Genomic DNA, 20744 nt, shown 5'->3' on the forward strand with positions numbered 1-20744 from the left:
TTGATATATTAATTAATTTATTTGCTCTTTTATTGGTTTACGAGTTTACGATTAAATTATTTACTCTAAAATTAAAAATTGATTAAATGTAACATATTTTTGAAATTACATTATTATTAGTAACAGTTTATTTATTTTATGAAAATGTATTATATTCAATAAACATTTTTAATGATTTCACCATTTATTTTTTCAATCTAAAGTTTTTTCAATTTAGTAATAGGAAAAACTTAAAGATCTGCTTTAAGTAATAATAATGATGTATCCACCTTAAATCACTGTCCTGATTATTTTTAGACTTTATTTCTATGTAAATTAGAGGGAATTATTAAAAAGTTTATAATACTGTATATACAATAACACAATTTCTTTGGTTGGTAATATTTTAATTAAAAATTTAATGGCTATCTTTTAATTATTATTAAATTTGATAATTACCATTCATTAATATTTTAAAAATATCAAAACAAGTTTAATATTTCAGAAAAAAGTATTTATTAGCCATATAGAGCAATTTCTAACTACATATAATAGAAAAATATTAAAGAATTACTGACATAACATTTTTACTTGCTTATAAATTAATTGTGCCCTACTATTTTTTCGCCTTCCAAGTATTTCACTTGGAGGGCTACTTTTTAAGACTTTTTAAAAAACATTTTAACAAATTTTTAATAATAACAAATTTATAATTAATAAAATGTAGTGGCTCATTTTTACTACCCTACTGATCTAAAAATGCTATGATTGTAAATTCTCTAGTATTTATATAATATTATTTATCAAATAGTTCAAAGCTTAACCGCTTAACTTTTTTACATTTTTAAGTGTATTGTTTGCTTATTATTAAAATAAAAAGTTTAAATATCCCTATTTATATACAATCAAAAAGTCATTAAAAATCGAATTCTTCTTCCAAATCATAATTAAAGAATTTAATCAAAAAGATATTTAGTTATACAAAATAAACAGATATATCAAATTTATTCCTAATAAAGGCTCTCAATGAAAAAGAATTTTAAAATGGTTTCTTTGAAAAATTCTATTCTAATTTGGATTTTTAGTTTTTTTATTACAAGTAATTATTTAAATACATTAAACTTATTATAATTAGATGATAATGCTATTAAAATCTTTATTAAAAAAAAGGGATAAAAACTTATGAGGTATTATATATGATGGATTTTACACCTGGTTTTGATAGCAAAACTTTATTTTTGAACTAATGGAGCATTGTATCTGGAGAATATGATTCAACATAATATAAGGCTGATTACTCTTGTAAGACTTCAACTTCAACAACCGCTGGCGTTCTTTCACCCTATTATGGAATTTATCCATAATAATTCTAGGTTACTGCTTCGGCTTAGGAATAACCTTATTAATTTACTTATGCGGATATTCTTTATTTTACAACTGCTAGTGATTTAATTGATTTTAATATGGTTGATTAGCCAAATAATGTCGCTAAAAAACTTTTAGGAAGTATGGGTGATAAATAAAATTAGTAATGTGCATATTAAATCAGTTGCAGTAAAAATGCTACATTGAATGATGTAGTTAAATTTTCTTTATCTTACAATAACCAATTTATAAGTAAAAATCCTGTAACATCATTTACGTATCACAGAAATCCTATTAATGAAGATTGGTTTGGGTTGTTGAAAATTGTGATTTGGTCTAACTGTGTTGAAAATTGCTTAACCTGTGAAGATGCTAATAACTGTAAGGTGTGCATGAAAGGATTCAATCGATACACTCTTTTAAACGGAGACAAAGTATGTGAAGAAACTAGTGGTTGTAAAATTACTAACTGTTTTTCATGTATAAAAAATTCTGTCTTAAGTATAAATAAATGTGTTAAATGTAATCCTGGCTACAGTTTAGATCCTAATGGCCATTGTTATGCTTAAAGTAACTGCTCATCTAGTAAATTATTTTATTTAAATTTTTAATATAAAAACAGTAATTTACTTATTTAAAATAAAAAAATAATTTTACTACAAAATTAAATTAAACTCAAAAAATATAAAGCAACTTTTAAAATACTAATTCTAACTTTGTTAATTTATAAAAAAATAGTTTTAAATTAAAATTTACTTTATATTTTATTTATTTCAGGTTAATATTATTCTAGAGGTATTAAAGTTTGTGTTGATTACCAATCATTTTGCTTGATGCAAGTTAGTGGTTAGTATAATTAATGGTAAACATGTACTTAGCCAGTTAGCACATCAATCATCAAATGTCCAAAAGAAAAAACTATATTAATATACGAATTAAAAAATTATCAAGTATTAACATGTGACTGTAAAGTTGATTATTGTGATGTTTGCTTAAATCCTTAAACTTGTGATTTATGTAAGAGTGGTTATTAATTTAATTCACAAAAAACTTTATGTATTTTCAATTAATGTCCTAAAGGATTAATTAAAGATCCTAATTCTGGTCTTTGTGTTTCTAATTGCCCGGGAACTTTTTGTTTGACTTGTAATAGCTCTAATTGTCTTGAATGCCTTACTGATGGAAATTATTATATTGATTTTAAAAATCCTTAAAATTGTCTTGTCTGTACGATTCCTAATTGCTATAATTGCTCAAATGATGGTAAAGCACTTTTCATTTGAAAATATTTATTTTTTAATAAATATTTCTTCTAATAAAAAACAAAACTTAGAGAGAAAAAAAATTATTTTATTTTTTTGTAAAAAATAGGAAAATGCTTATTTTGTGTTCCTGGTTATGCTTTAAGTACTGACAAATTATCTTGCACATGTAATGTTTAAAATTGCATATTTTGCTAACATAATTCATCTACTCTTTGTGGCTAATGTGCACCAAATTACTATAAAAGTGAAGATAGTACCAAATGTTCATGTTATATAGATGGCTGTACGAAGTGCCATTAAAATGATGGATCAAAATGTTTGACTTGTGCTAGTAATTATATTTAAAAGAACGATCTATGTTAATGTCAAGTTAATAATTGCAAAATATGCCACTAAAAAGATGGACTTTAATGCTTAGTATGTAATGAAGGGTTAACTTAAAACCCATCAAATAATATATGTTATTGCCCTATAAAGAATTGTATTTCTTGTAGTAATTATACAGGGTAATGTAAAACCTGTTAATTAAATTATTTATTAAGTTCTGATGGCTTAAACTGCATATGTAATCATCCAAATTGCTAAATTTGTGATCCTAATGATGGTAGTATATGTCATTAATGTAATTTAGGCTATACTGTTGATTCTGATACAAAATAATGTAAGAGCACACTTAAAAATTGCTTAAAAAATTAGCTAGGTAGTACTAATTAATGTTAAATTTGTCAAAATAATTATTTACTTGATAGTTCTCAATAGTGCTAGTGTTAAGTTGATAATTGCTAAATTTGTTCACCTAATGATGGAAAATTTTGTGATGTCTGTAAAAGTGGATACTATAAGATTTTAAATATTTAATGCTTAATCTCTTTACTAAATTGCTTAACATTAAACGCTAGTGATATTACTAAATGTTAAGTTTGCTAAAAAAACTATCAGTTAGATACCTCATTCTAATGTTAATGTCAAGCTTAAAATTGTAAATCGTGTTCTTCTTCTGATGGAAATATCTGTTTACAGTGTAGCTAAGGTTATGTTTTAGATATAATTACAAATGAATGTAAAAGTACAATTTAACATTGCTTACAAAATAACCCTAGCAATTTAAGTTAATGTTAAAGTTGTTAGTTAAATTATAAACTTGATAATTCCTATCAATGCCAATGCTAAGTATAAAATTGCTCAATATGCTCTCCAAATGATGGTAATATATGCAACAAATGCACTAATAATTATTAAAAAAGCTCAAATAATTAAAACTGTAGCTGTATTTCTTTAAATTGTTAAATATGTGATTTGCTTGATGGCTAGCTATGTTAAAAATGTAATTCTGGATACATTCTAGATCCTACTACTAAAAAGTGCTTCAAATAAATATAAAACTGTCAAACTTATTATCCTCTCAATTATTCAAATTGTTAATAGTGTATAAATAATTTTACATTAGACTCAACTACAAAATAATGCCTATGTAGTGTATAAAATTGTTAAATATGCTCTCCAAATGATGGTAAAATATGCAACAAATGCACTAATAACTATTTATTGAGCTCAAATAATTAAGACTGTAGTTGTATTTCTTTAAATTGTTAAATATGTGATTAACTTGATGGCTAGCTATGTTAAAAATGTAATTCTGGATACATTCTAGATCCTACTACTAAAAAGTGCTTCAAATAAATATAAAACTGTCAAACTTATAATCCTCTCGACTATTTAAATTGTTAATAGTGTATAAATAATTTTATTTTAGACTAAACTACAAATTAATGTTTATGCAGCGTACAAAATTGTTAAATTTGCTCTGCAAATGGATAGATATGTAAAACATGTATTAAAAATTATATGGGTCCATAGTGCTTATGCTAAGTATAAAATTGTAGCATATGTTCTAAATAAGATGGTAATATTTGTGATACTTGTAATTAAGGGTTTTAATGGAATAATTTAACAAAAAAATGTGATGCAATACCTAAATGCTTAGTTTAAAATTGTGATTAATGCTAATTAAATAATTCTAACTCATGTTCTTAATGCTCAGATGGATATTTAATTATAATTAATTCCTAGAAAAATACCAATCCAATCAATATATGTTAAAAAATAAATGCTTGTATGGTTCATGGATGTTAAACATGCTCTCAAACTGATAATAATGTGTGTTTAAAATGTAATGATCCACTGATAGTTAAAAATCTAGGGAAACTATGTCAATCAATTGATTCAAATTATTTTTATGTTATTTATAAAGTTACTGATACTGGATATAATATAACCATTTCTTTTTAAGAAAATTTAGTTAACTTCAATATGACTAACTATGAGTAAATATTAAGGATAGAAATAACTGGAATTTAAAATTATACTTATCAAGTGACAAGTGTGTTAAGCAATAAAATATATCTTAGCATTAAAGTTGATTAAAACTGTAAAAATTAAAAACTAGAAGTGAAATTACATGATCCTAATTTTGTTTAAATAAATAATATTTAAAACAGTTTCAAGGAAGTTTAATTGAGTAGCTATGTAATTTAAAACTAAAATTAATAAGAGTAAGCATAGGCAGCAAAGAGTGCTAGTCAAAGCATGTAAAGTACATTACTATATTCGATGCTATCAATAGCAATGATTGGAAACTTTTATGTACTTTTTAACACTATCGATCTCACCACTTTTATATATTTTTTGATGTTTGTAAATGTCAGATATCCTTCTAATGTAACTGCATTTTGCTCTATTTTTCAAAATTTCCAAATGGCTTTCATCCCTAATGTCTTTTAAGCATATCTTATTGATCCGGACTACATTTAGCCCTACACTCCAGGCAAATTTATGGATTATGGAAACGATGCATACCTTTTAAATAGTTCGGGCTAGAGTTATACAATAGTTTTTGGCATTTTAGCAATTTACATATTTATAAAATTACTCAGCTTTATAAAAATACCTGGATTTTAGTTGTATCTATAAAAGAAAATTGAAAGCGGTTGGGAATATAATGCTTTCTTTGATCTTATCTGGAGTGTCTATATGTATATAGTTGTAGGAGTTTTCTTGCAATTTTACAAATTTGAGTTCACAGAGTCTCTATCTTTCTTAAATTATACCCTTTTTTCTATGTCTTTTATAGCAATTTTTTTCATCCCAATAATGATTGCAATATTTATTTCTAAGACACCTAACTTAAATGACCCAAGAATTCAAAAGTAATTTTCATCTATAGTAGGAGGATTAAAAGTTTGTGGTGACTCGGAAGTAAAATAGCAAATATTACCATCAATAGAAAACAAGATTGGTTCTTAATGTAATATAAATTAAGATTAAATTAACAAAAAGTCTAATTATTCTGAAATAGTCAGTTCTTTAAAAGTAAATTTATTTTAATTTTTTTTAATTTATGTTAATTTTTTTTAAGTCGAATAAAAAAATAAAGTACTAAGAAAGAGTTATGAGATATAGCAAATATACAAATGTTTTTTTGTACTTCAGAAAAATTGCTTATGCCATATTCATCATTTACTTATTTGATTGTCCATATGTTTAATTGATTTTAATAAGTCTCCTAAATACTTTTTTAGCATTTTTTTATTTTTATATTTGTCCTCAAGATAAATAGTTTGAAAATATAAGAAATGGCTTGAGTGAAGTTTTTTTAATAGTGATGCAAATATGTGCTGGAATCCTTGTGGATGATAGGTAGGATCAAGATGAACAAGAAAGAATAAACATTGGTTGGGTGTTAATTGGAAGTGCCTCTTTTATTTTACTAATGCATATATTTACTGTTGTCATAGATCTTTTTAGATTTATTTTTAATCTAGTAAAAGATTTGATTTTATCAATTAAGCAATATTATAAAACTTAAAAGCATGAAAAAATCTTAAATAAATAAGAAAATTAATTAAAAAGAATGAGTGCATTAATTAAATTACCAATAGGAGAGATGACATCTTAAATTTATTTACCTTTCACAGGAAGCAATCCAATAAAATTAAGTTCTAAAATATTAGTTGAAACTAATTTATCTCCTGAAAATCGAAAAGGGAAAACAAATACTTTCTAAAACTAAGGAGATTCTAATGAAAAATATATTTCTCAAACATAATTTATGAATTAATATATATAATAGAACAATAATTAAAATTAAGCCTAATTATAAAGAGAAATTGCTAATATCCATTAATAATCTTTTTAAGACCTTTCTTAAATAAGCAATTAAATTATATAAGATAAATAAGTAAAAAGTAATAAAATTAATATTAGCTAACTTTTGAAATCATGATTTTTCTTCAAAATTTAGCTTTTTTAAAAGCATTTAAATATATTTAAAATAAAAGTTAGAATTTTATATAAAATTTATATTTTCTGTATTTTTAACAATTCTTTAAATTTTAAAAAATAATTAACTATTAATTTTTTAAAATAAAATTTTATTATTTTTAAATATAAAAATTAAATTTGATATGATTTAAATAATAATAAAATATATTAAATATTACTTTTTTAAGCTAATTTATCATAAAAACTTTTAATAAAATATGATAATTTTAGAGATATTATTAATTAAAGAAATAATCTTAATAATTCAAATATTTTTTATTTTTATTTACTTTTATATAACAAATTATTTTTTATTAGAAATATTTCCTTACATTATTATATTTTTGAAATAAATTTAAATTCATTTTATTTAATTTATGTTTAAAATATTTCTTTTTTATTTTTAGATTTTTTTTTTTTTAATTATTAAAATAATATATAATATTTTATGCTTTAATTGTAAATTTTAGAGAAACCAAAAATTAATTAGAAAATTTAAATAATTATCAATAAATGTAGAACTCATCGAATAGTAATAGCCAAAATTTACTTTATAGGATTATGAAAAAAGATAAATCGATATAGATTTTACTAATATAGAGAAAGAGCTGGATTAATGAAAATAGCGGATTGAATTAAATGAATAAGATTTAGAGGCTATGATAAAATTAGGATTAATCTATCTTAGATATTATAAAAATAAAAAGAATTGTTTGCAATATTTTGAAAGATTTCTCAAAATTGATGAAAGAGATATAGATGCACTGCTAGGTAAATGCTACTGCATTTTAGAAGATTAAAAAAAACTGAATTGAGTAATGTTAATCACTTATTGATAAATGTTTTTCCCAAAAGAAAAAGTATTAGAGAATATACTACTATTAATCTATGCTTTATTATCTAATGTATAAAGATTTTCTTAGCAAAAAGTTTATAATGAAGGCACTGAAACATTAACCAAAGCAGTATTTATCCCTTTCTCTTCTTGCATTATTACAAAGTGAATTTTCTTCTGAAGTAGAACAGTCTAAATATATTATTTATAATCTTGGTATAAATCCTTAAGATTTTAAATATGGCTTTTCTGTATTTTATAAGTAGGAAAGATTTATGAAAAGCTAATTAAATAACCTAATTAAGCAATATCATCCATTTATAATCATGCAAAAAAAGATATAATTATTCTTAAGCTTATAAAATGGTAAGTGATATTTATTCTAACCAACTAATGATGAAGTCTACTTGAGTATGGGGGAAATAAAGGATAAATAAAACAAGAAAGAATAATTATTGGAATATTTTTTTAAAACTATAGAAATAAATCCTCAAAATGAAACTGCATATATTTTGATTCTTGATAGGTATGAGTAAATGGGTTATATAAGAAAGGAATTTTATGATTTATGCACTCAATTTTCTAAGAAAAATCGTTATCCTGCTGACGCTAGCTTTGAGATGGCTTATTCACTTGACCCATAAAGATTTTATCCAGCTTTAAAATACAATAAAAAATTTCTTAATTCTACTTTTTTTGTTGATATTTACAACAACATAGGAAATATATATTTTCAATTGAAATATTTAGAAGAGGCTGAAAACTACTTTCTTAAAACCCTACAGTAGGACCCTAATGATTTACAATTCAATAAAAACTTAAATATTGTAGCTGAATACTCAAAACTAGTAAATGAAGGTTTTTATCCCTTTGAGTATAATAGTGATTAAAAAGATGATAATAACGATGAAGATGGTGTATAAAATCAAGAAGAAGAACAAGAACAATAGGAAGAAGAAGAAAAAGATTAAGAAATCAATCAAGAAAATAATAAAAAAACATGAAAATTAATCTTCAAATATTCCAAATAAATTTTAAATCCAATTTTTTCAATTTCAATATTTAATATTAAAACATTTATTAATTAATTTATTTCATATTATCACAAACTTAAATTTAAAAAAATAAATTGTTAAATATAATTTCTATAAACTTCTTAGTGATCACTTTTAACTTTTAAAAATCAATATTTTTTACATTTTAAATATACATTATTAATTATTGGCAATGCTAGTCAAAAAATATTTAAAAAAAAAAATAATTTATGAAAATTCAATTAATTTTTACTTGTAGTGAGATATTTTTGAATTAAGAAAAACTTATTCTTAAGTCTTAGTTTATTAATAAATTTACATAAATATGAAATAGAAATATATATTTATAATTATTATAATATATTTTATTTTTTAGCATATGAAATTCATGGATTAAATAATTATCTCTTCTATTTATGCATGCTAAACATATAATTAATATTAATGTTAATTAGCCAACTCTAAAAAATTAAAAAAAGTGAAAGTATTTATTAATTTTAGTTAATTCATAAGCTAATTAAATTATCATAAATATATTTTTAAAATGGAAATAGAAACTCAAGCATCTTTATCTAACTCTATTGAAAAATAGAGACAAATTTTTTACTAAACTAGGTGAGGTAGCAAATACATTTTTTCATTTAATAGTTTTCTAATGAAAATTTAGATAGTTAATCAATCGACAGAGTTAGTATTAGTGAAGATAAATAGTAGAATCTACTGATTTAAAAAAAAATGTTTCTGTAAAACTTAGAAAAAAATAAAAAAGGGTTTGCTAAACTTTTACTATTTCTTTAAAATTTAAAGGACAATATGTTTTTTATGTTTTTGGTGACTTTTGCATATCAGAATCATATTAAGACTTAATTAAGCTTTGATAATTTGGTAATCAGAGTCAATATAAAAATATGACGATTTCTTTCATTGATACAAAACTGATATTTAATAGGATTTAAGAAATTCCGTTAGAAAAAGTTGTGATTGAATTATAGAATGTTCCTCATTAAATCTATTACTAATTCAGCTAAGTTTTATTGAATATAGGTTAATATTATGATTAAATTAAAGTAGAAATTTTAGAATATAAAGAAGTTAACCAAGAAAAATATGACTATGAGTATAATTAATATAGTTAATTTTGTCTAAAAAAAGTTAAAGACCTGATGAAGTAATATAAATTAAGCTCGTATTGTAAAGGTAGCACTAATTTTAAAGATGGATCTTTGGATATAAGTCATGTTGTATATTCAAATGGATTACTTGATTTAATCTGCTTGGACTACGACACGATGTAACAGTTATGTTTAAGAGACAGGCAGATTTAATTGGTTAAAGATATAAATTAAATATTGGAAAGCTCATTGTTTTGTTTAATGAGCAGATTTTAAAATAGCACTGAATATAAAATAAGAGTTAACTTTACTACTCTAGATGGATATGATTTATGGTTAGATTTGACTTACCATAAAATATAGCCACCTACTTATAAGGGAATGTTTGGCAATTTCTTCTTTTGCTTAATAGAAATAGATATTGATGCAAATTAATAAAAAGGACTTCTAGACTATACGAATTCCATTTAATCTAATAATGCAAATTTTAATTCATTTTTATAAAAAGAGTTATCTTTCTTTTAAGAAGATATTGGATACTCGATTTTATCATAGTCCTTCTTGGAATGGTACTATTAAGACTTAATAAAAAAAATATAAGGTCTACATAGTTAATCCAATGACCTACTTTCAAAACAATGCGGTTTCAGATTAATATCTTGAAAGGTTTTAAAAATAGATAGATTATTAAAAAAATAATTATCAAGAAAAACTTAATGAATAATGTAATTAAAAACCTCTATAAAACCAATTTATTTGGTTTTAAAATAAGATTTGATAATAATATTAATTGTTATATATGAAAAATATTAAAGAAATGTGATTTTTATTAAATATTTTGTGTTTAATAAATTATAATAATTTATTTTATGAAAGTTATCAAATTTTAATATTTCCTTTTTCTAATGGTTATTTGATTACTTGAAAATACAAAAATATCTTTTAAATTAAGACTTAAATTAAAATCCACAAAAATTAAAGAGTTAATAATTTTTTTTAAAATAAAAATGATATTTTATTCAATAATAGAATAACTAAGAATATTAATATTGATTGATTTAAAAAAAAATAATTGATTGATATATCAATTAATTTATTATTAAATTTATTTTCTAATGTAAACTAAATCATAATTTGCTCTTTTATTAGTTTACGAGTTTACGATTAAATTATTTACTCTAAAATTAAAAATAGATTAAATGTAACATATTTTTGAAATTACATTATTATTAGTAACAGTTTATTTATTTTATGAAAATGTATTAAATCCAATAAACATTTTTAATGATTTTACAATTTATTTTTTCAATCTAAAGTTTTTCAATTTAGTAATAGGAAAAACTTAAAGATCTACTTCAAGTAATAATAATGATGTATTCACCTTAAATCACTATCCTGATTATTTTTAGACTTTATTTCTATGTAAATTAGAGGGAATTATTCAAAAATTTATAATACTGTCCATACAATAACACAATTTCTTTGGTTGGTTATATTTTAATTAAAAATTTAATGGCTATCTTTGAATTATAATTAAATTTGATAATTACCATTCCTTAATATTTTAAAAATATTAAAATAAGTTTAATATGTCAGAAAAAAGTATTTATAAGAAATAATGAGCAATTTCTAACTACCTATAATAGAAAAATATTAAAGAATTGATGACATAACATTTTTACTTGCTTAAAAATTAATTGTAAAAAAAAAAATCGCTTATATTTTCACCTTAATCAGATAGTATTTATATAATATTACAAAATTATTTATCAAATAGTTCAAAGCTTAACCGCTTAACTTTTTTACATTTTTAAGTGTATTGTTTACTTATTATTAAAATAAAAAGTTTAAATATCCCTTTTTATATACAATCAAAAAGTCATTAAAAATCCAATTCTTCTTCCAAATCATAATTAAAGAATTTAATCAAAAAGATATTTAGTTATACAAAATAAACAGATATATCAAATTTATTCCTAATAGAGGCTCTCAATGAAAATGAATTATAAAATGGTTTCTTTGAAAAATTCTATTCTAGTTTGGATTTTTAGTTTTTTTATTACAAGTAATTATTTAAATACATTAAACTTATTAGAATGAGATGATAACGCTATTAAAATCTTTATTAAAAAAAGGGATAAAAACTTATGAGGTATTATATATGATGGATTTTACACCTGGTTTTGATAGCAGAACTCTATTTTTGAACTAATGGAGCATTATATCTGGAGAATATGATTCGACATAATAAAAGGCTGATTATTATTGTAAGACTTCAACTTCAACAACTGCTTGCGTTCTCTCACCCTATTATGGAATTTATCCATAAGGATTCTAGGTTACTGCTTCGGCTTAGGAACAACCTTATTAATTTACTTATGCGGATATTCTTTATTTTACAACTGCTAGTGATTTAGTTGATTTTAATATGGTTGATTAGACAAATAATGTCGCTACATAACTTTTAGGAAGTATGGGTGATAAATAAAATTAGTAATGTGCATATTAAATCAGTTGCAGTAAAAATGCTACATTGAATGATGTAGTTAAATTTTCTTTGTCTTACAATAACCAATTTATAAGTAAAAATCCTGTAACATCATTTACGTATCACAGAAATCCTATTAATGGAGATTGGTTTGGGTTGTTGAAAATTGTGATTTGGTCTAACTGTGTTGAAAATTGCTTAACCTGTGAAGATGCTAATAACTGTAAGGTGTGCATGAAAGGATTCAATCGATACACTCTTTTAAACGGAGACAAAGTATGTGAAGAAACTAGTGGTTGTAAAACTACTAACTGTTTTTCATGTATAAAAAATTCTGTCTTAAGTATAAATAAATGTGTTAAATGTAATCCTGGTTACAATTTAAATCCTAATGGCAATTGTGATGCTTAAAGTAACTGTTCATCTAGTAAATTATTTTATTTAAATTTTTAATATAAAAACAGTAATTTACTTATTTAAAATAAAAAAATTATTTTACTAAAAAATTAAATTAAACTCAAAAAATATAAAGCAACTTTTAAAATACTAATTCTAACATTGTTAATTTATAAAAAAATAGTTTTAAATTAAAACTTACTTTATCTTTTATTTATTTTAGGTTAATATTATTCTAGAGATGTTAAAGCTTGTGTTGATTACCAATCAATTTGCTTGATGCAAGTTAGCAGCAAGTATAATTAATGGCAAGCATGTACTTAGCCAGTTAGCACATCAATCATCAAATGTCCAAAAGAAAAAACTATATTAATATACGAATTAAAAAATTATCAAGTATTAACATGTGACTGTAAAGTTGATTATTGTGATGTTTGCTAGAATGCTTAAACTTGTGATATATGTAAGAGTGGTTATTAATTTAATTCAAAAAAAACTTTATGTATTTTCAATTAATGTCCTAAAGGATTAATTAAAGATCCTAATTCTGGTCTTTGTGTTTCTAATTGCCCAGGAACTAATTGTTTGACTTGTAATAGCTCTAATTGTCTTGAATGCCTTAGTGATGGAAATTATTATATTGATTTTAAAAATCCGTAAAATTGTGTTGTCTGTACGATTCCTAATTGCTATAATTGCTCAAATGATGGTAAATCACTTTTCATTTGAAAATATTTATTTTTTAATAAATATTTCTTCTAATAAAAAACAATACTTTGAGAAAAAAAATGATTTTATTTTTTTTGTAAAAAATAGGAAAATGCTTATTATGTGTTCCTGGTTATGCTTTAAGTACTGACAAATTATCTTGCACATGTAATGTTTAAAATTGCATATTTTGCTAACATAATTCATCTACTCTTTGTGGCTAATGTGCACCAAATTACTTAAAAAGTGAAGATAGTACCAAATGCTCATGTTATGTAGATGGCTGTACGAAGTGCCAGGAAAATGATGGATCAAAATGTTTGACTTGTGCTAGTAATTATATTTAAAAGAACGATCTATGTTAATGTCAAGTCAATAATTGCAAAATATGCAGCTCAAAAGATGGACTTTAATGCTTAGTATGTAATGAAGGGCTAACTTAAAACCCATCAAATAATATATGTTATTGCCCTATAAAGAATTGTATTTCTTGTAGTAATTATACAGGGTAATGTAAAACCTGTTAATTAAATTATTCATTAAGTTCTGATGGCTTAAACTGCATCTGTAATCATCTAAATTGCTAAATTTGTGATCCTAATGATGGTAGTATATGTCTATAATGTAATTTAGGCTATGCTGTTGATTCTGATACAAAATAATGTAAGAGCACACTTAAAAATTGCTTAAAAAATTAGATAGGTAGTGCTAATTAATGTTAAATTTGTCAAAATAATTATTTACTTGATAGTTCTCAATAATGCTAGTGTCAAGTTGATAATTGCTAAATTTGTTCACTTAATGATGGTAAAATTTGTGATGTCTGTAAAAGTGGATACAATAAGATTTTAAATAGTTAATGCTTAATCTCTTTACTAAATTGCTTAACATTAAACGCTAGTGATATTACTAAATGTTAAGTTTGCTAAAAAAATTATCAGTTAGATACCTCATTCTAATGTTAATGTCAAGCTCAAAATTGTAAATCGTGTTCTTCTTCTGATGGAAATATCTGCTTATAGTGTAGCTCAGGTTATGTTTTAGATATAATTACAAATGAATGTAAAAGTACAATTTAAAACTGCTTACAAAATAACCCTAGCAATTTAAGTTAATGCTAAAGTTGTTAGATAAATTATAAACTTGATAGTTCTTATCAATGCCAATGCTAAGTATAAAATTGCTCAATATGCTCTCCAAATGATGGTAATATATGCAACAAATGCACTAATAACTATTTATTGAGTTCAAATAATTAAAACTGTAGCTGTATTTCTTAAAATTGTTAAATATGTGATTTGCTTGATGGTTAGCTATGTTAAAAATGTAATTCTGGATACATTCTAGACCCTACGACTAAAAATTGCTTTAAATAAATATAAAACTGTCAAATTTATTATCCTCTCAATTATTCAAATTGTTAATAGTGTATAAATAATTTTACATTAGACTCGACTACAAAATAATGCCAATGTAGTGTATAAAATTGTTAAATATGCTCTCCAAATGATGGAAAAATATGCAACAAATGCACTAATAACTATTTATTGAGCTCAAATAATTAAGACTGTAGCTGTATTTCTTTAAATTGTTAAATATGTGATTTGCTTGATGGTTAGCTATGTTAAAAATGTAATTCTGGATACATTCTAGATCCTACTACTAAAAAGTGCTTCAAATAAATATAAAACTGTCAAACTTATAATCCTCTAGACTACTCAAATTGTTAATAGTGTCTTAATAATTTTACATTAGACTCGACTACAAAATAATGCCAATGTAGTGTATAAAATTGTTAAATATGCTCTCCAAATGATGGAAAAATATGCAACAAATGCACTAATAACTATTTATTGAGCTCAAATAATTAAGACTGTAGCTGTAAATCTTAAAATTGTTAAATATGTGATTAACTTGATGGCTAACTATGTTAAAAATGTAATTCTGGATACATTCTAGACCCTACTACTAAAAATTGCTTTAAATAAATATAAAACTGCCAAACTTATAATCCTCTTGACTATTCAAATTGTTAATAGTGTATACATAATTTTACATTAGACTCGACTACATAATAATGCTTATGCAGTGTATAAAATTGTTAAGTATGCTCTCCAAATGATGGTAATATATGCAACAAATGCATTAATAACTATATATAAAGCTCAAATAATTAAGACTGTAGCTGTAAATCTTAAAATTGTTAAATATGTGATTAACTTGATGGCTAACTATGTTAAAAATGTAATTCTGGATACATTCTAGATCCTACTACTAAAAAGTGCTTCAAATAAATATAAAACTGTCAAACTTATAATCCTCTCGACTATTCAAATTGTTAATAGTGTATAAATAATTTTATTTTAGACTAAACTACAAATCAATGTTTATGCAGTGTACAAAATTGTTAAATTTGCTCTGCAAATGGATAGATATGTAAAACATGTATTAAAAATTACATGGGTCCATAATGCTTATGCTAAGTATAAAATTGTAGCATATGCTCTAAATAAGATGGTAATGTTTGTGAAACTTGTAATTAAGGATTTTAATGGAATAATTTAACAAAAAAATGTGATGCAATACCAAAATGCTTAGTTTAAAATTGTGATTAATGCTAATTAAATAATTCTAACTCATGTTCTTAATGCTCAGATGGATATTCAATCATAATTAATTCCTAGAAAAATACCAATCCAATCAATATATGTTAAAAAATAAATGCTTGTATAATTGAGGGATGTTAAACATGCTCTCAAACTGATAATAATGTATGTTTAAAATGTAATGATCCACTAATAGTTAAAAATCTAGGGAAACTATGTCAATCAATTGATTCAAATGATTTTTATGTTATTTATAAAGCTACTGATACTGGATATAATGTAACCATTTCTTTTTAAGAAAATTTAGTTAACTTCAATATAACTAACTATGAGAAAATATTAAGGATAGAAATAACTGGAATTTAAAATTATACTTATCAAGTGACAAATGTGTTAAGCAATAAAATATATCTCAGCATTAAAGTTGATTAAAACTGTAAAAATTAAAAACTAGAAGTGAAATTACATGACCCTAATTTTGTTTAAATAAATAATATTTAAAACAGTTTCAAGGAAGTTTAATTAAGTAGCTATGTAATTTTAAACTAAAATTAATAAGAGTAAGCATAGGCAGCAAAGAGTGCTAGTCAAAGCATGTAAACTACATTACTATATTCGATGCTATCAATAGCAATGATTGGAAACTTTTATGTGCTTTTTAACACTATCGATCTTACCACTTTTATATATTTTTTGATGTTTGTAAATGTCAGATATCCTTCTAATGTAACTGCATTTTGCTCTATTTTTCAAAATTTCTAAATGGCTTTCATCCCTAATGTCTTTTAAGCATATCTTACTGATCCGGACTACATTTAGCCCTACACTCCAGGCAAATTTATGGATTATGGAAACGATGCATACCTTTTAAATAGCTCGGGCTAGAGTTATACAATAGTTTTTGGCATTTTAGCAATTTACATATTTATAAAATTACTCAGCTTTATAAAAATACCTGGATTTTAGTTGTATCTATAAAAGAAAATTGAAAGCGGTTGGGAATATAATGCTTTCTTTGATCTTATCTGGACTGTCTATATGTATGTAGTCGTAGGAGTTTTCTTGCAATTTTACAAATTTGAGTTCACAGAGTCTCTATCTTTCTTAAATTATACCCTTTTCTCTATGTCTTTTATAGCAATGTTTTTCATCCCAATAATGATTGCAATATTTATTTCTAAGGCACCTAACTTAAATGACCCAAGAATTCAAAAGTAATTTTCATCTATAGTAGGAGGATTAAAAGTTGGTGGTGACTCGGAAGAGAAATAGCAAATATTACCATCAATAAAAAACAAGATTGGTTCTTAATGTAATATAAATTAAGATTAAATTGACAAAAAGTCTAATTATTCTGAAATAGTCAGTTCTTTAAAAGTAAATTTATTTTAATTTTTTTAATTTATGTTAATTTTTTTAAGTAGAATAAAAAAATAAAGTACTAAGAAAGAGTTATGAGATATAGCAAATATACAAATGTTTTTTTGTACTTCAGAAAAATTGCTTATGCCATATTCATCATTTACTTATTTGATTGTCCATATGTTTAATTGATTTTAATAAGTCTCCTAAATGCTTGTTTAGCATTTTTTTATTTTTATATTTGTCCTCAAGATAAATAGTTTGAAAACATAAGAAATGGCTTGAGTGAAGTTTTTTTAATAGTGATGCAAATATGTGCTGGAATCCTTGTGGATGATAAGTAGGATCAAGATGAACAAGAAAGAATAAACATTGGCTGGGTGTTAATTGGAAGTGCCTCTTTTATTTTACTAATGCATATATTTACTGTTGTCATTGATCTTTTTAGATTTATTTTTAATCTAGTAAAAGATTTGATTTTATCAATTAAGCAATATTATAAAACTTAAAAGCATGAAAAAATCTTAAATAAATAAGAAAATTAATTAAAAAGAATGAGTGCATTAATTAAATTACCAATAGGAGAGATGACATCTTAAATTTCTTTACCTTTCATAGGAAGTAATGCAATAAAATTAAGTTCTAAAATATTAGTTGAAACTAATTTATCTCCTGAAAATCGAAAAGGGAAAATAAATACTTTCAAACACTAAGGAGATTCTAATGAAAAATATATTTCTCAAACATAATTTATGAGTTAATATATATAATAGAATAATAATTAAAATTAAGTCTAATCATAAAGAGAAATTGCTAATATCCATTAATAATCTTTTTAAGACCTTTCTTAAATAAGCAATTAAATTATATAAGATAAATAAGTAAAAAGTAACAAAATTAATATTAGCTAATTATTAAAATCATGATTTTTCTTCAAAATTTAGCTTTTTAAAAAGCATTAAATATATTTAAAATAAAAGTTAGAATTTCATATTATATTTTTATTTTCTGTTTTTTAACAATTCTTTAAATTTTTAAAAATAATTAACTATTAAATAATAATAAAATATATTAAATATTACTTTTTTAAGTTAATTTATCATAAAAACTTGTATATAATATGATAATTTTAGAGATATTATTAATTAAAGAAATAACCTTAATATTTCAAATATTTTTTATTTTTATTTACTTTTATATAACTAATTAATTTTTATTAGAAATATTTCTTTACATTATTATATCTTTGATTTAATCATATTAATAAATTTAAATTCATTTTATTTAATTTATGTTTAAAATATTTCATTTTTATTTTTAGATTTTTTTTTTTTTTTGAATTATTAAAATAATATATAATTTTTTAAACTTTAATAGTAAATTTTAGAGAAAGCAAAAATTAATTAGAAAAGTTAAATAATTAAAAAATAAATGTAGAAATCATAGAATAGTAATAGCCAAAATTTATTTTATAAGATTATGAAAAAAGATAAATCGATATAGATTTTACTAATATAGAGAAAGAGCTGGATTAATTCAAATAGCGGATTGAATTAAATAAATAAGATTTAGAGGCTATGATAAAATTAGGATTAATCTATCTTAGATATTATAAAAATAAAAAGAATTTGTTTGCAATATTTTGAAAGAGTTCTCAAAATTGATGAAAGAGATATAGATGCACTGCTAGGTAAATGCTACTGCATTTTAGAAGATTAAAAAAAACTGAATTGAGTAATGTTAATCACTTATTGATAAATGTTTTTCCCAAAAGAAAAAGTATTGGAGAATATACTACTATTAATCTATGCTTTATTATCTAATGTATAAAGATTGTCTTAGCAAAAAGTTTATAATGAAGGCACTGAAACATTAACCAAAGCAGTATTTATCCCTTTCTCTTCTTGCATTAATACAAAATTAATTTTCTTCTGAAGTCGAATAGTCTAAATGTATTATTTATAATCTTGGTATAAATCCTTAAGGTTTTAAATATGGCTTTTCTGTATTTTATAAGTAGGAAAGATTTATGAAAAGCTTATTAAATAACCTAATTAAGCAACATCATCCATTTTTTAATCATGCAAAAAAAGATATAATTATTCTTAAGCTTATAAAATGGTAAGTGATATTTATTCTAACCAACTAATGATGAAGCCTACTTGAGTATGGGGGGAAATAAAGGATAAATAAAACAAGAAAGAATAATTATTGGAATATTTTTTTAAAACTATAGAAATAAATCCTCAAAATGAAACTGCATATATTTTGATTCTTGATAGGTATGAGTAAATGGGTTATTAAGAAAGGAATTTTATGATTTATGCACTCAATTTTATAAGAACAATCCTTATTCTGCTGACGCTAGTTTTGAGATGGCTTATTCACTTTAAACCCAAAAAGATTTTTATCCAGCTTTAAAATACAATTAAAAATTTCTTAATTCTACTTTTTATGTTGATATTTACAACAACATAGGAAATGTATATTTTCAACTGAAATATTTAGAAGAGGCTAAAAACTACTTTCTTAAAACCCTACAGTAGGACCCTTATGATTTACAATTCAATAAAAACTTAAATAATGAGTATAATTAATATAGTTAATTTTGTCTAGTAAAAGTTAAAGAGCTGATGAAGTAATATAATTTAAGCTCATATTATATAGGTAGGACTAATTTTAAAGATGGATCTTTGGATATAAGTAATGTTGGATATTCCAAATTTTAAAATAGTACTAAATATAAAACAATAGTTAATTTTACTACTCTAGATAGATATGATTTAATGTCAGATTCGAATTACCATAAAATACAGCCACCTACTTATAGAGGTTTGTTTGGCAATTTCTTCTTTTGCTTAATAGAAATAAATATTGATACAAATTATTTAAAGGGTTTTCTAGACTCTAAGAATGACATTTAATCTAAAAATTTTAAGTTTAATTTATTTTTATAAAAAGAGTTATCTTTCTTTTAAGAAGATATTGAATACTCTATTTTATCATAGTCCTTTTTGGAAAAGTACTATTAAGACTAAATAAAAAAAATATAAGTGCTACATAATTAATATATGACCTATAATATATTGAAGGGTTTTAAAAATAGACAAATTATTAAAAAATAATTAATAGTAAATTTTATAAAATAGAATAATTAAATTTTGATTGATTTATAAAAATTTAATGAAAATTAATAATGTAATTGATAACTTCTAAAAAACCAATTTTTTTGGTATAGAAACAAATTTGATAATAATAATAATAATAATAATAA

At 22.9% G+C, this 20744-nt stretch overlaps 4 protein-coding genes across 4 annotated transcripts; all 4 read left to right on the forward strand. All coding sequences in view use genetic code 6, as the record gives it.

Moving 5' to 3' along the window:
- Positions 1 to 1175: 1175 nt before the first annotated feature.
- Positions 1176 to 6250, forward strand: TTHERM_000629740 (hypothetical protein; the record flags this gene model as incomplete). Its single annotated transcript, XM_012799413.1, has 6 exons — positions 1176 to 1929; positions 2122 to 2607; positions 2716 to 3115; positions 3152 to 4779; positions 4810 to 5978; positions 6218 to 6250. The coding sequence occupies 6 exons, from the start codon at positions 1176 to 1178 to the stop codon at positions 6248 to 6250; spliced, it is 4470 nt and encodes a 1489-aa protein (XP_012654867.1).
- Positions 6251 to 8177: 1927 nt separating this feature from the next.
- Positions 8178 to 8768, forward strand: TTHERM_01540720 (tetratricopeptide repeat protein; the record flags this gene model as incomplete). The annotated part of the gene is made up of 1 exon (XM_001029396.1): positions 8178 to 8768. One exon carries the CDS (start codon positions 8178 to 8180, stop codon positions 8766 to 8768), a length of 591 nt encoding a protein of 196 aa, XP_001029396.1.
- Positions 8769 to 9706: 938 nt separating this feature from the next.
- TTHERM_001178748 (hypothetical protein) lies at positions 9707 to 10573 on the forward strand (the record flags this gene model as incomplete). Its single annotated transcript, XM_012799414.1, has 1 exon — positions 9707 to 10573. The coding sequence occupies one exon, from the start codon at positions 9707 to 9709 to the stop codon at positions 10571 to 10573; it is 867 nt and encodes a 288-aa protein (XP_012654868.1).
- A 1498-nt stretch (positions 10574 to 12071) lies between these two features.
- TTHERM_001178749 (hypothetical protein) lies at positions 12072 to 18226 on the forward strand (the record flags this gene model as incomplete). The annotated part of the gene is made up of 7 exons (XM_012799415.1): positions 12072 to 12825; positions 13018 to 13503; positions 13611 to 14010; positions 14047 to 16286; positions 16317 to 17485; positions 17731 to 17934; positions 18125 to 18226. 7 exons carry the CDS (start codon positions 12072 to 12074, stop codon positions 18224 to 18226), a joined length of 5355 nt encoding a protein of 1784 aa, XP_012654869.1.
- Positions 18227 to 20744: the final 2518 nt, after the last annotated feature.

The sequence above is a fragment of the Tetrahymena thermophila genome (assembly GCF_000189635.1).
Source record: "Tetrahymena thermophila SB210 genomic scaffold scf_8254470, whole genome shotgun sequence".
NCBI classification, from domain to species: Eukaryota; Ciliophora; class Oligohymenophorea; order Hymenostomatida; family Tetrahymenidae; genus Tetrahymena; species Tetrahymena thermophila.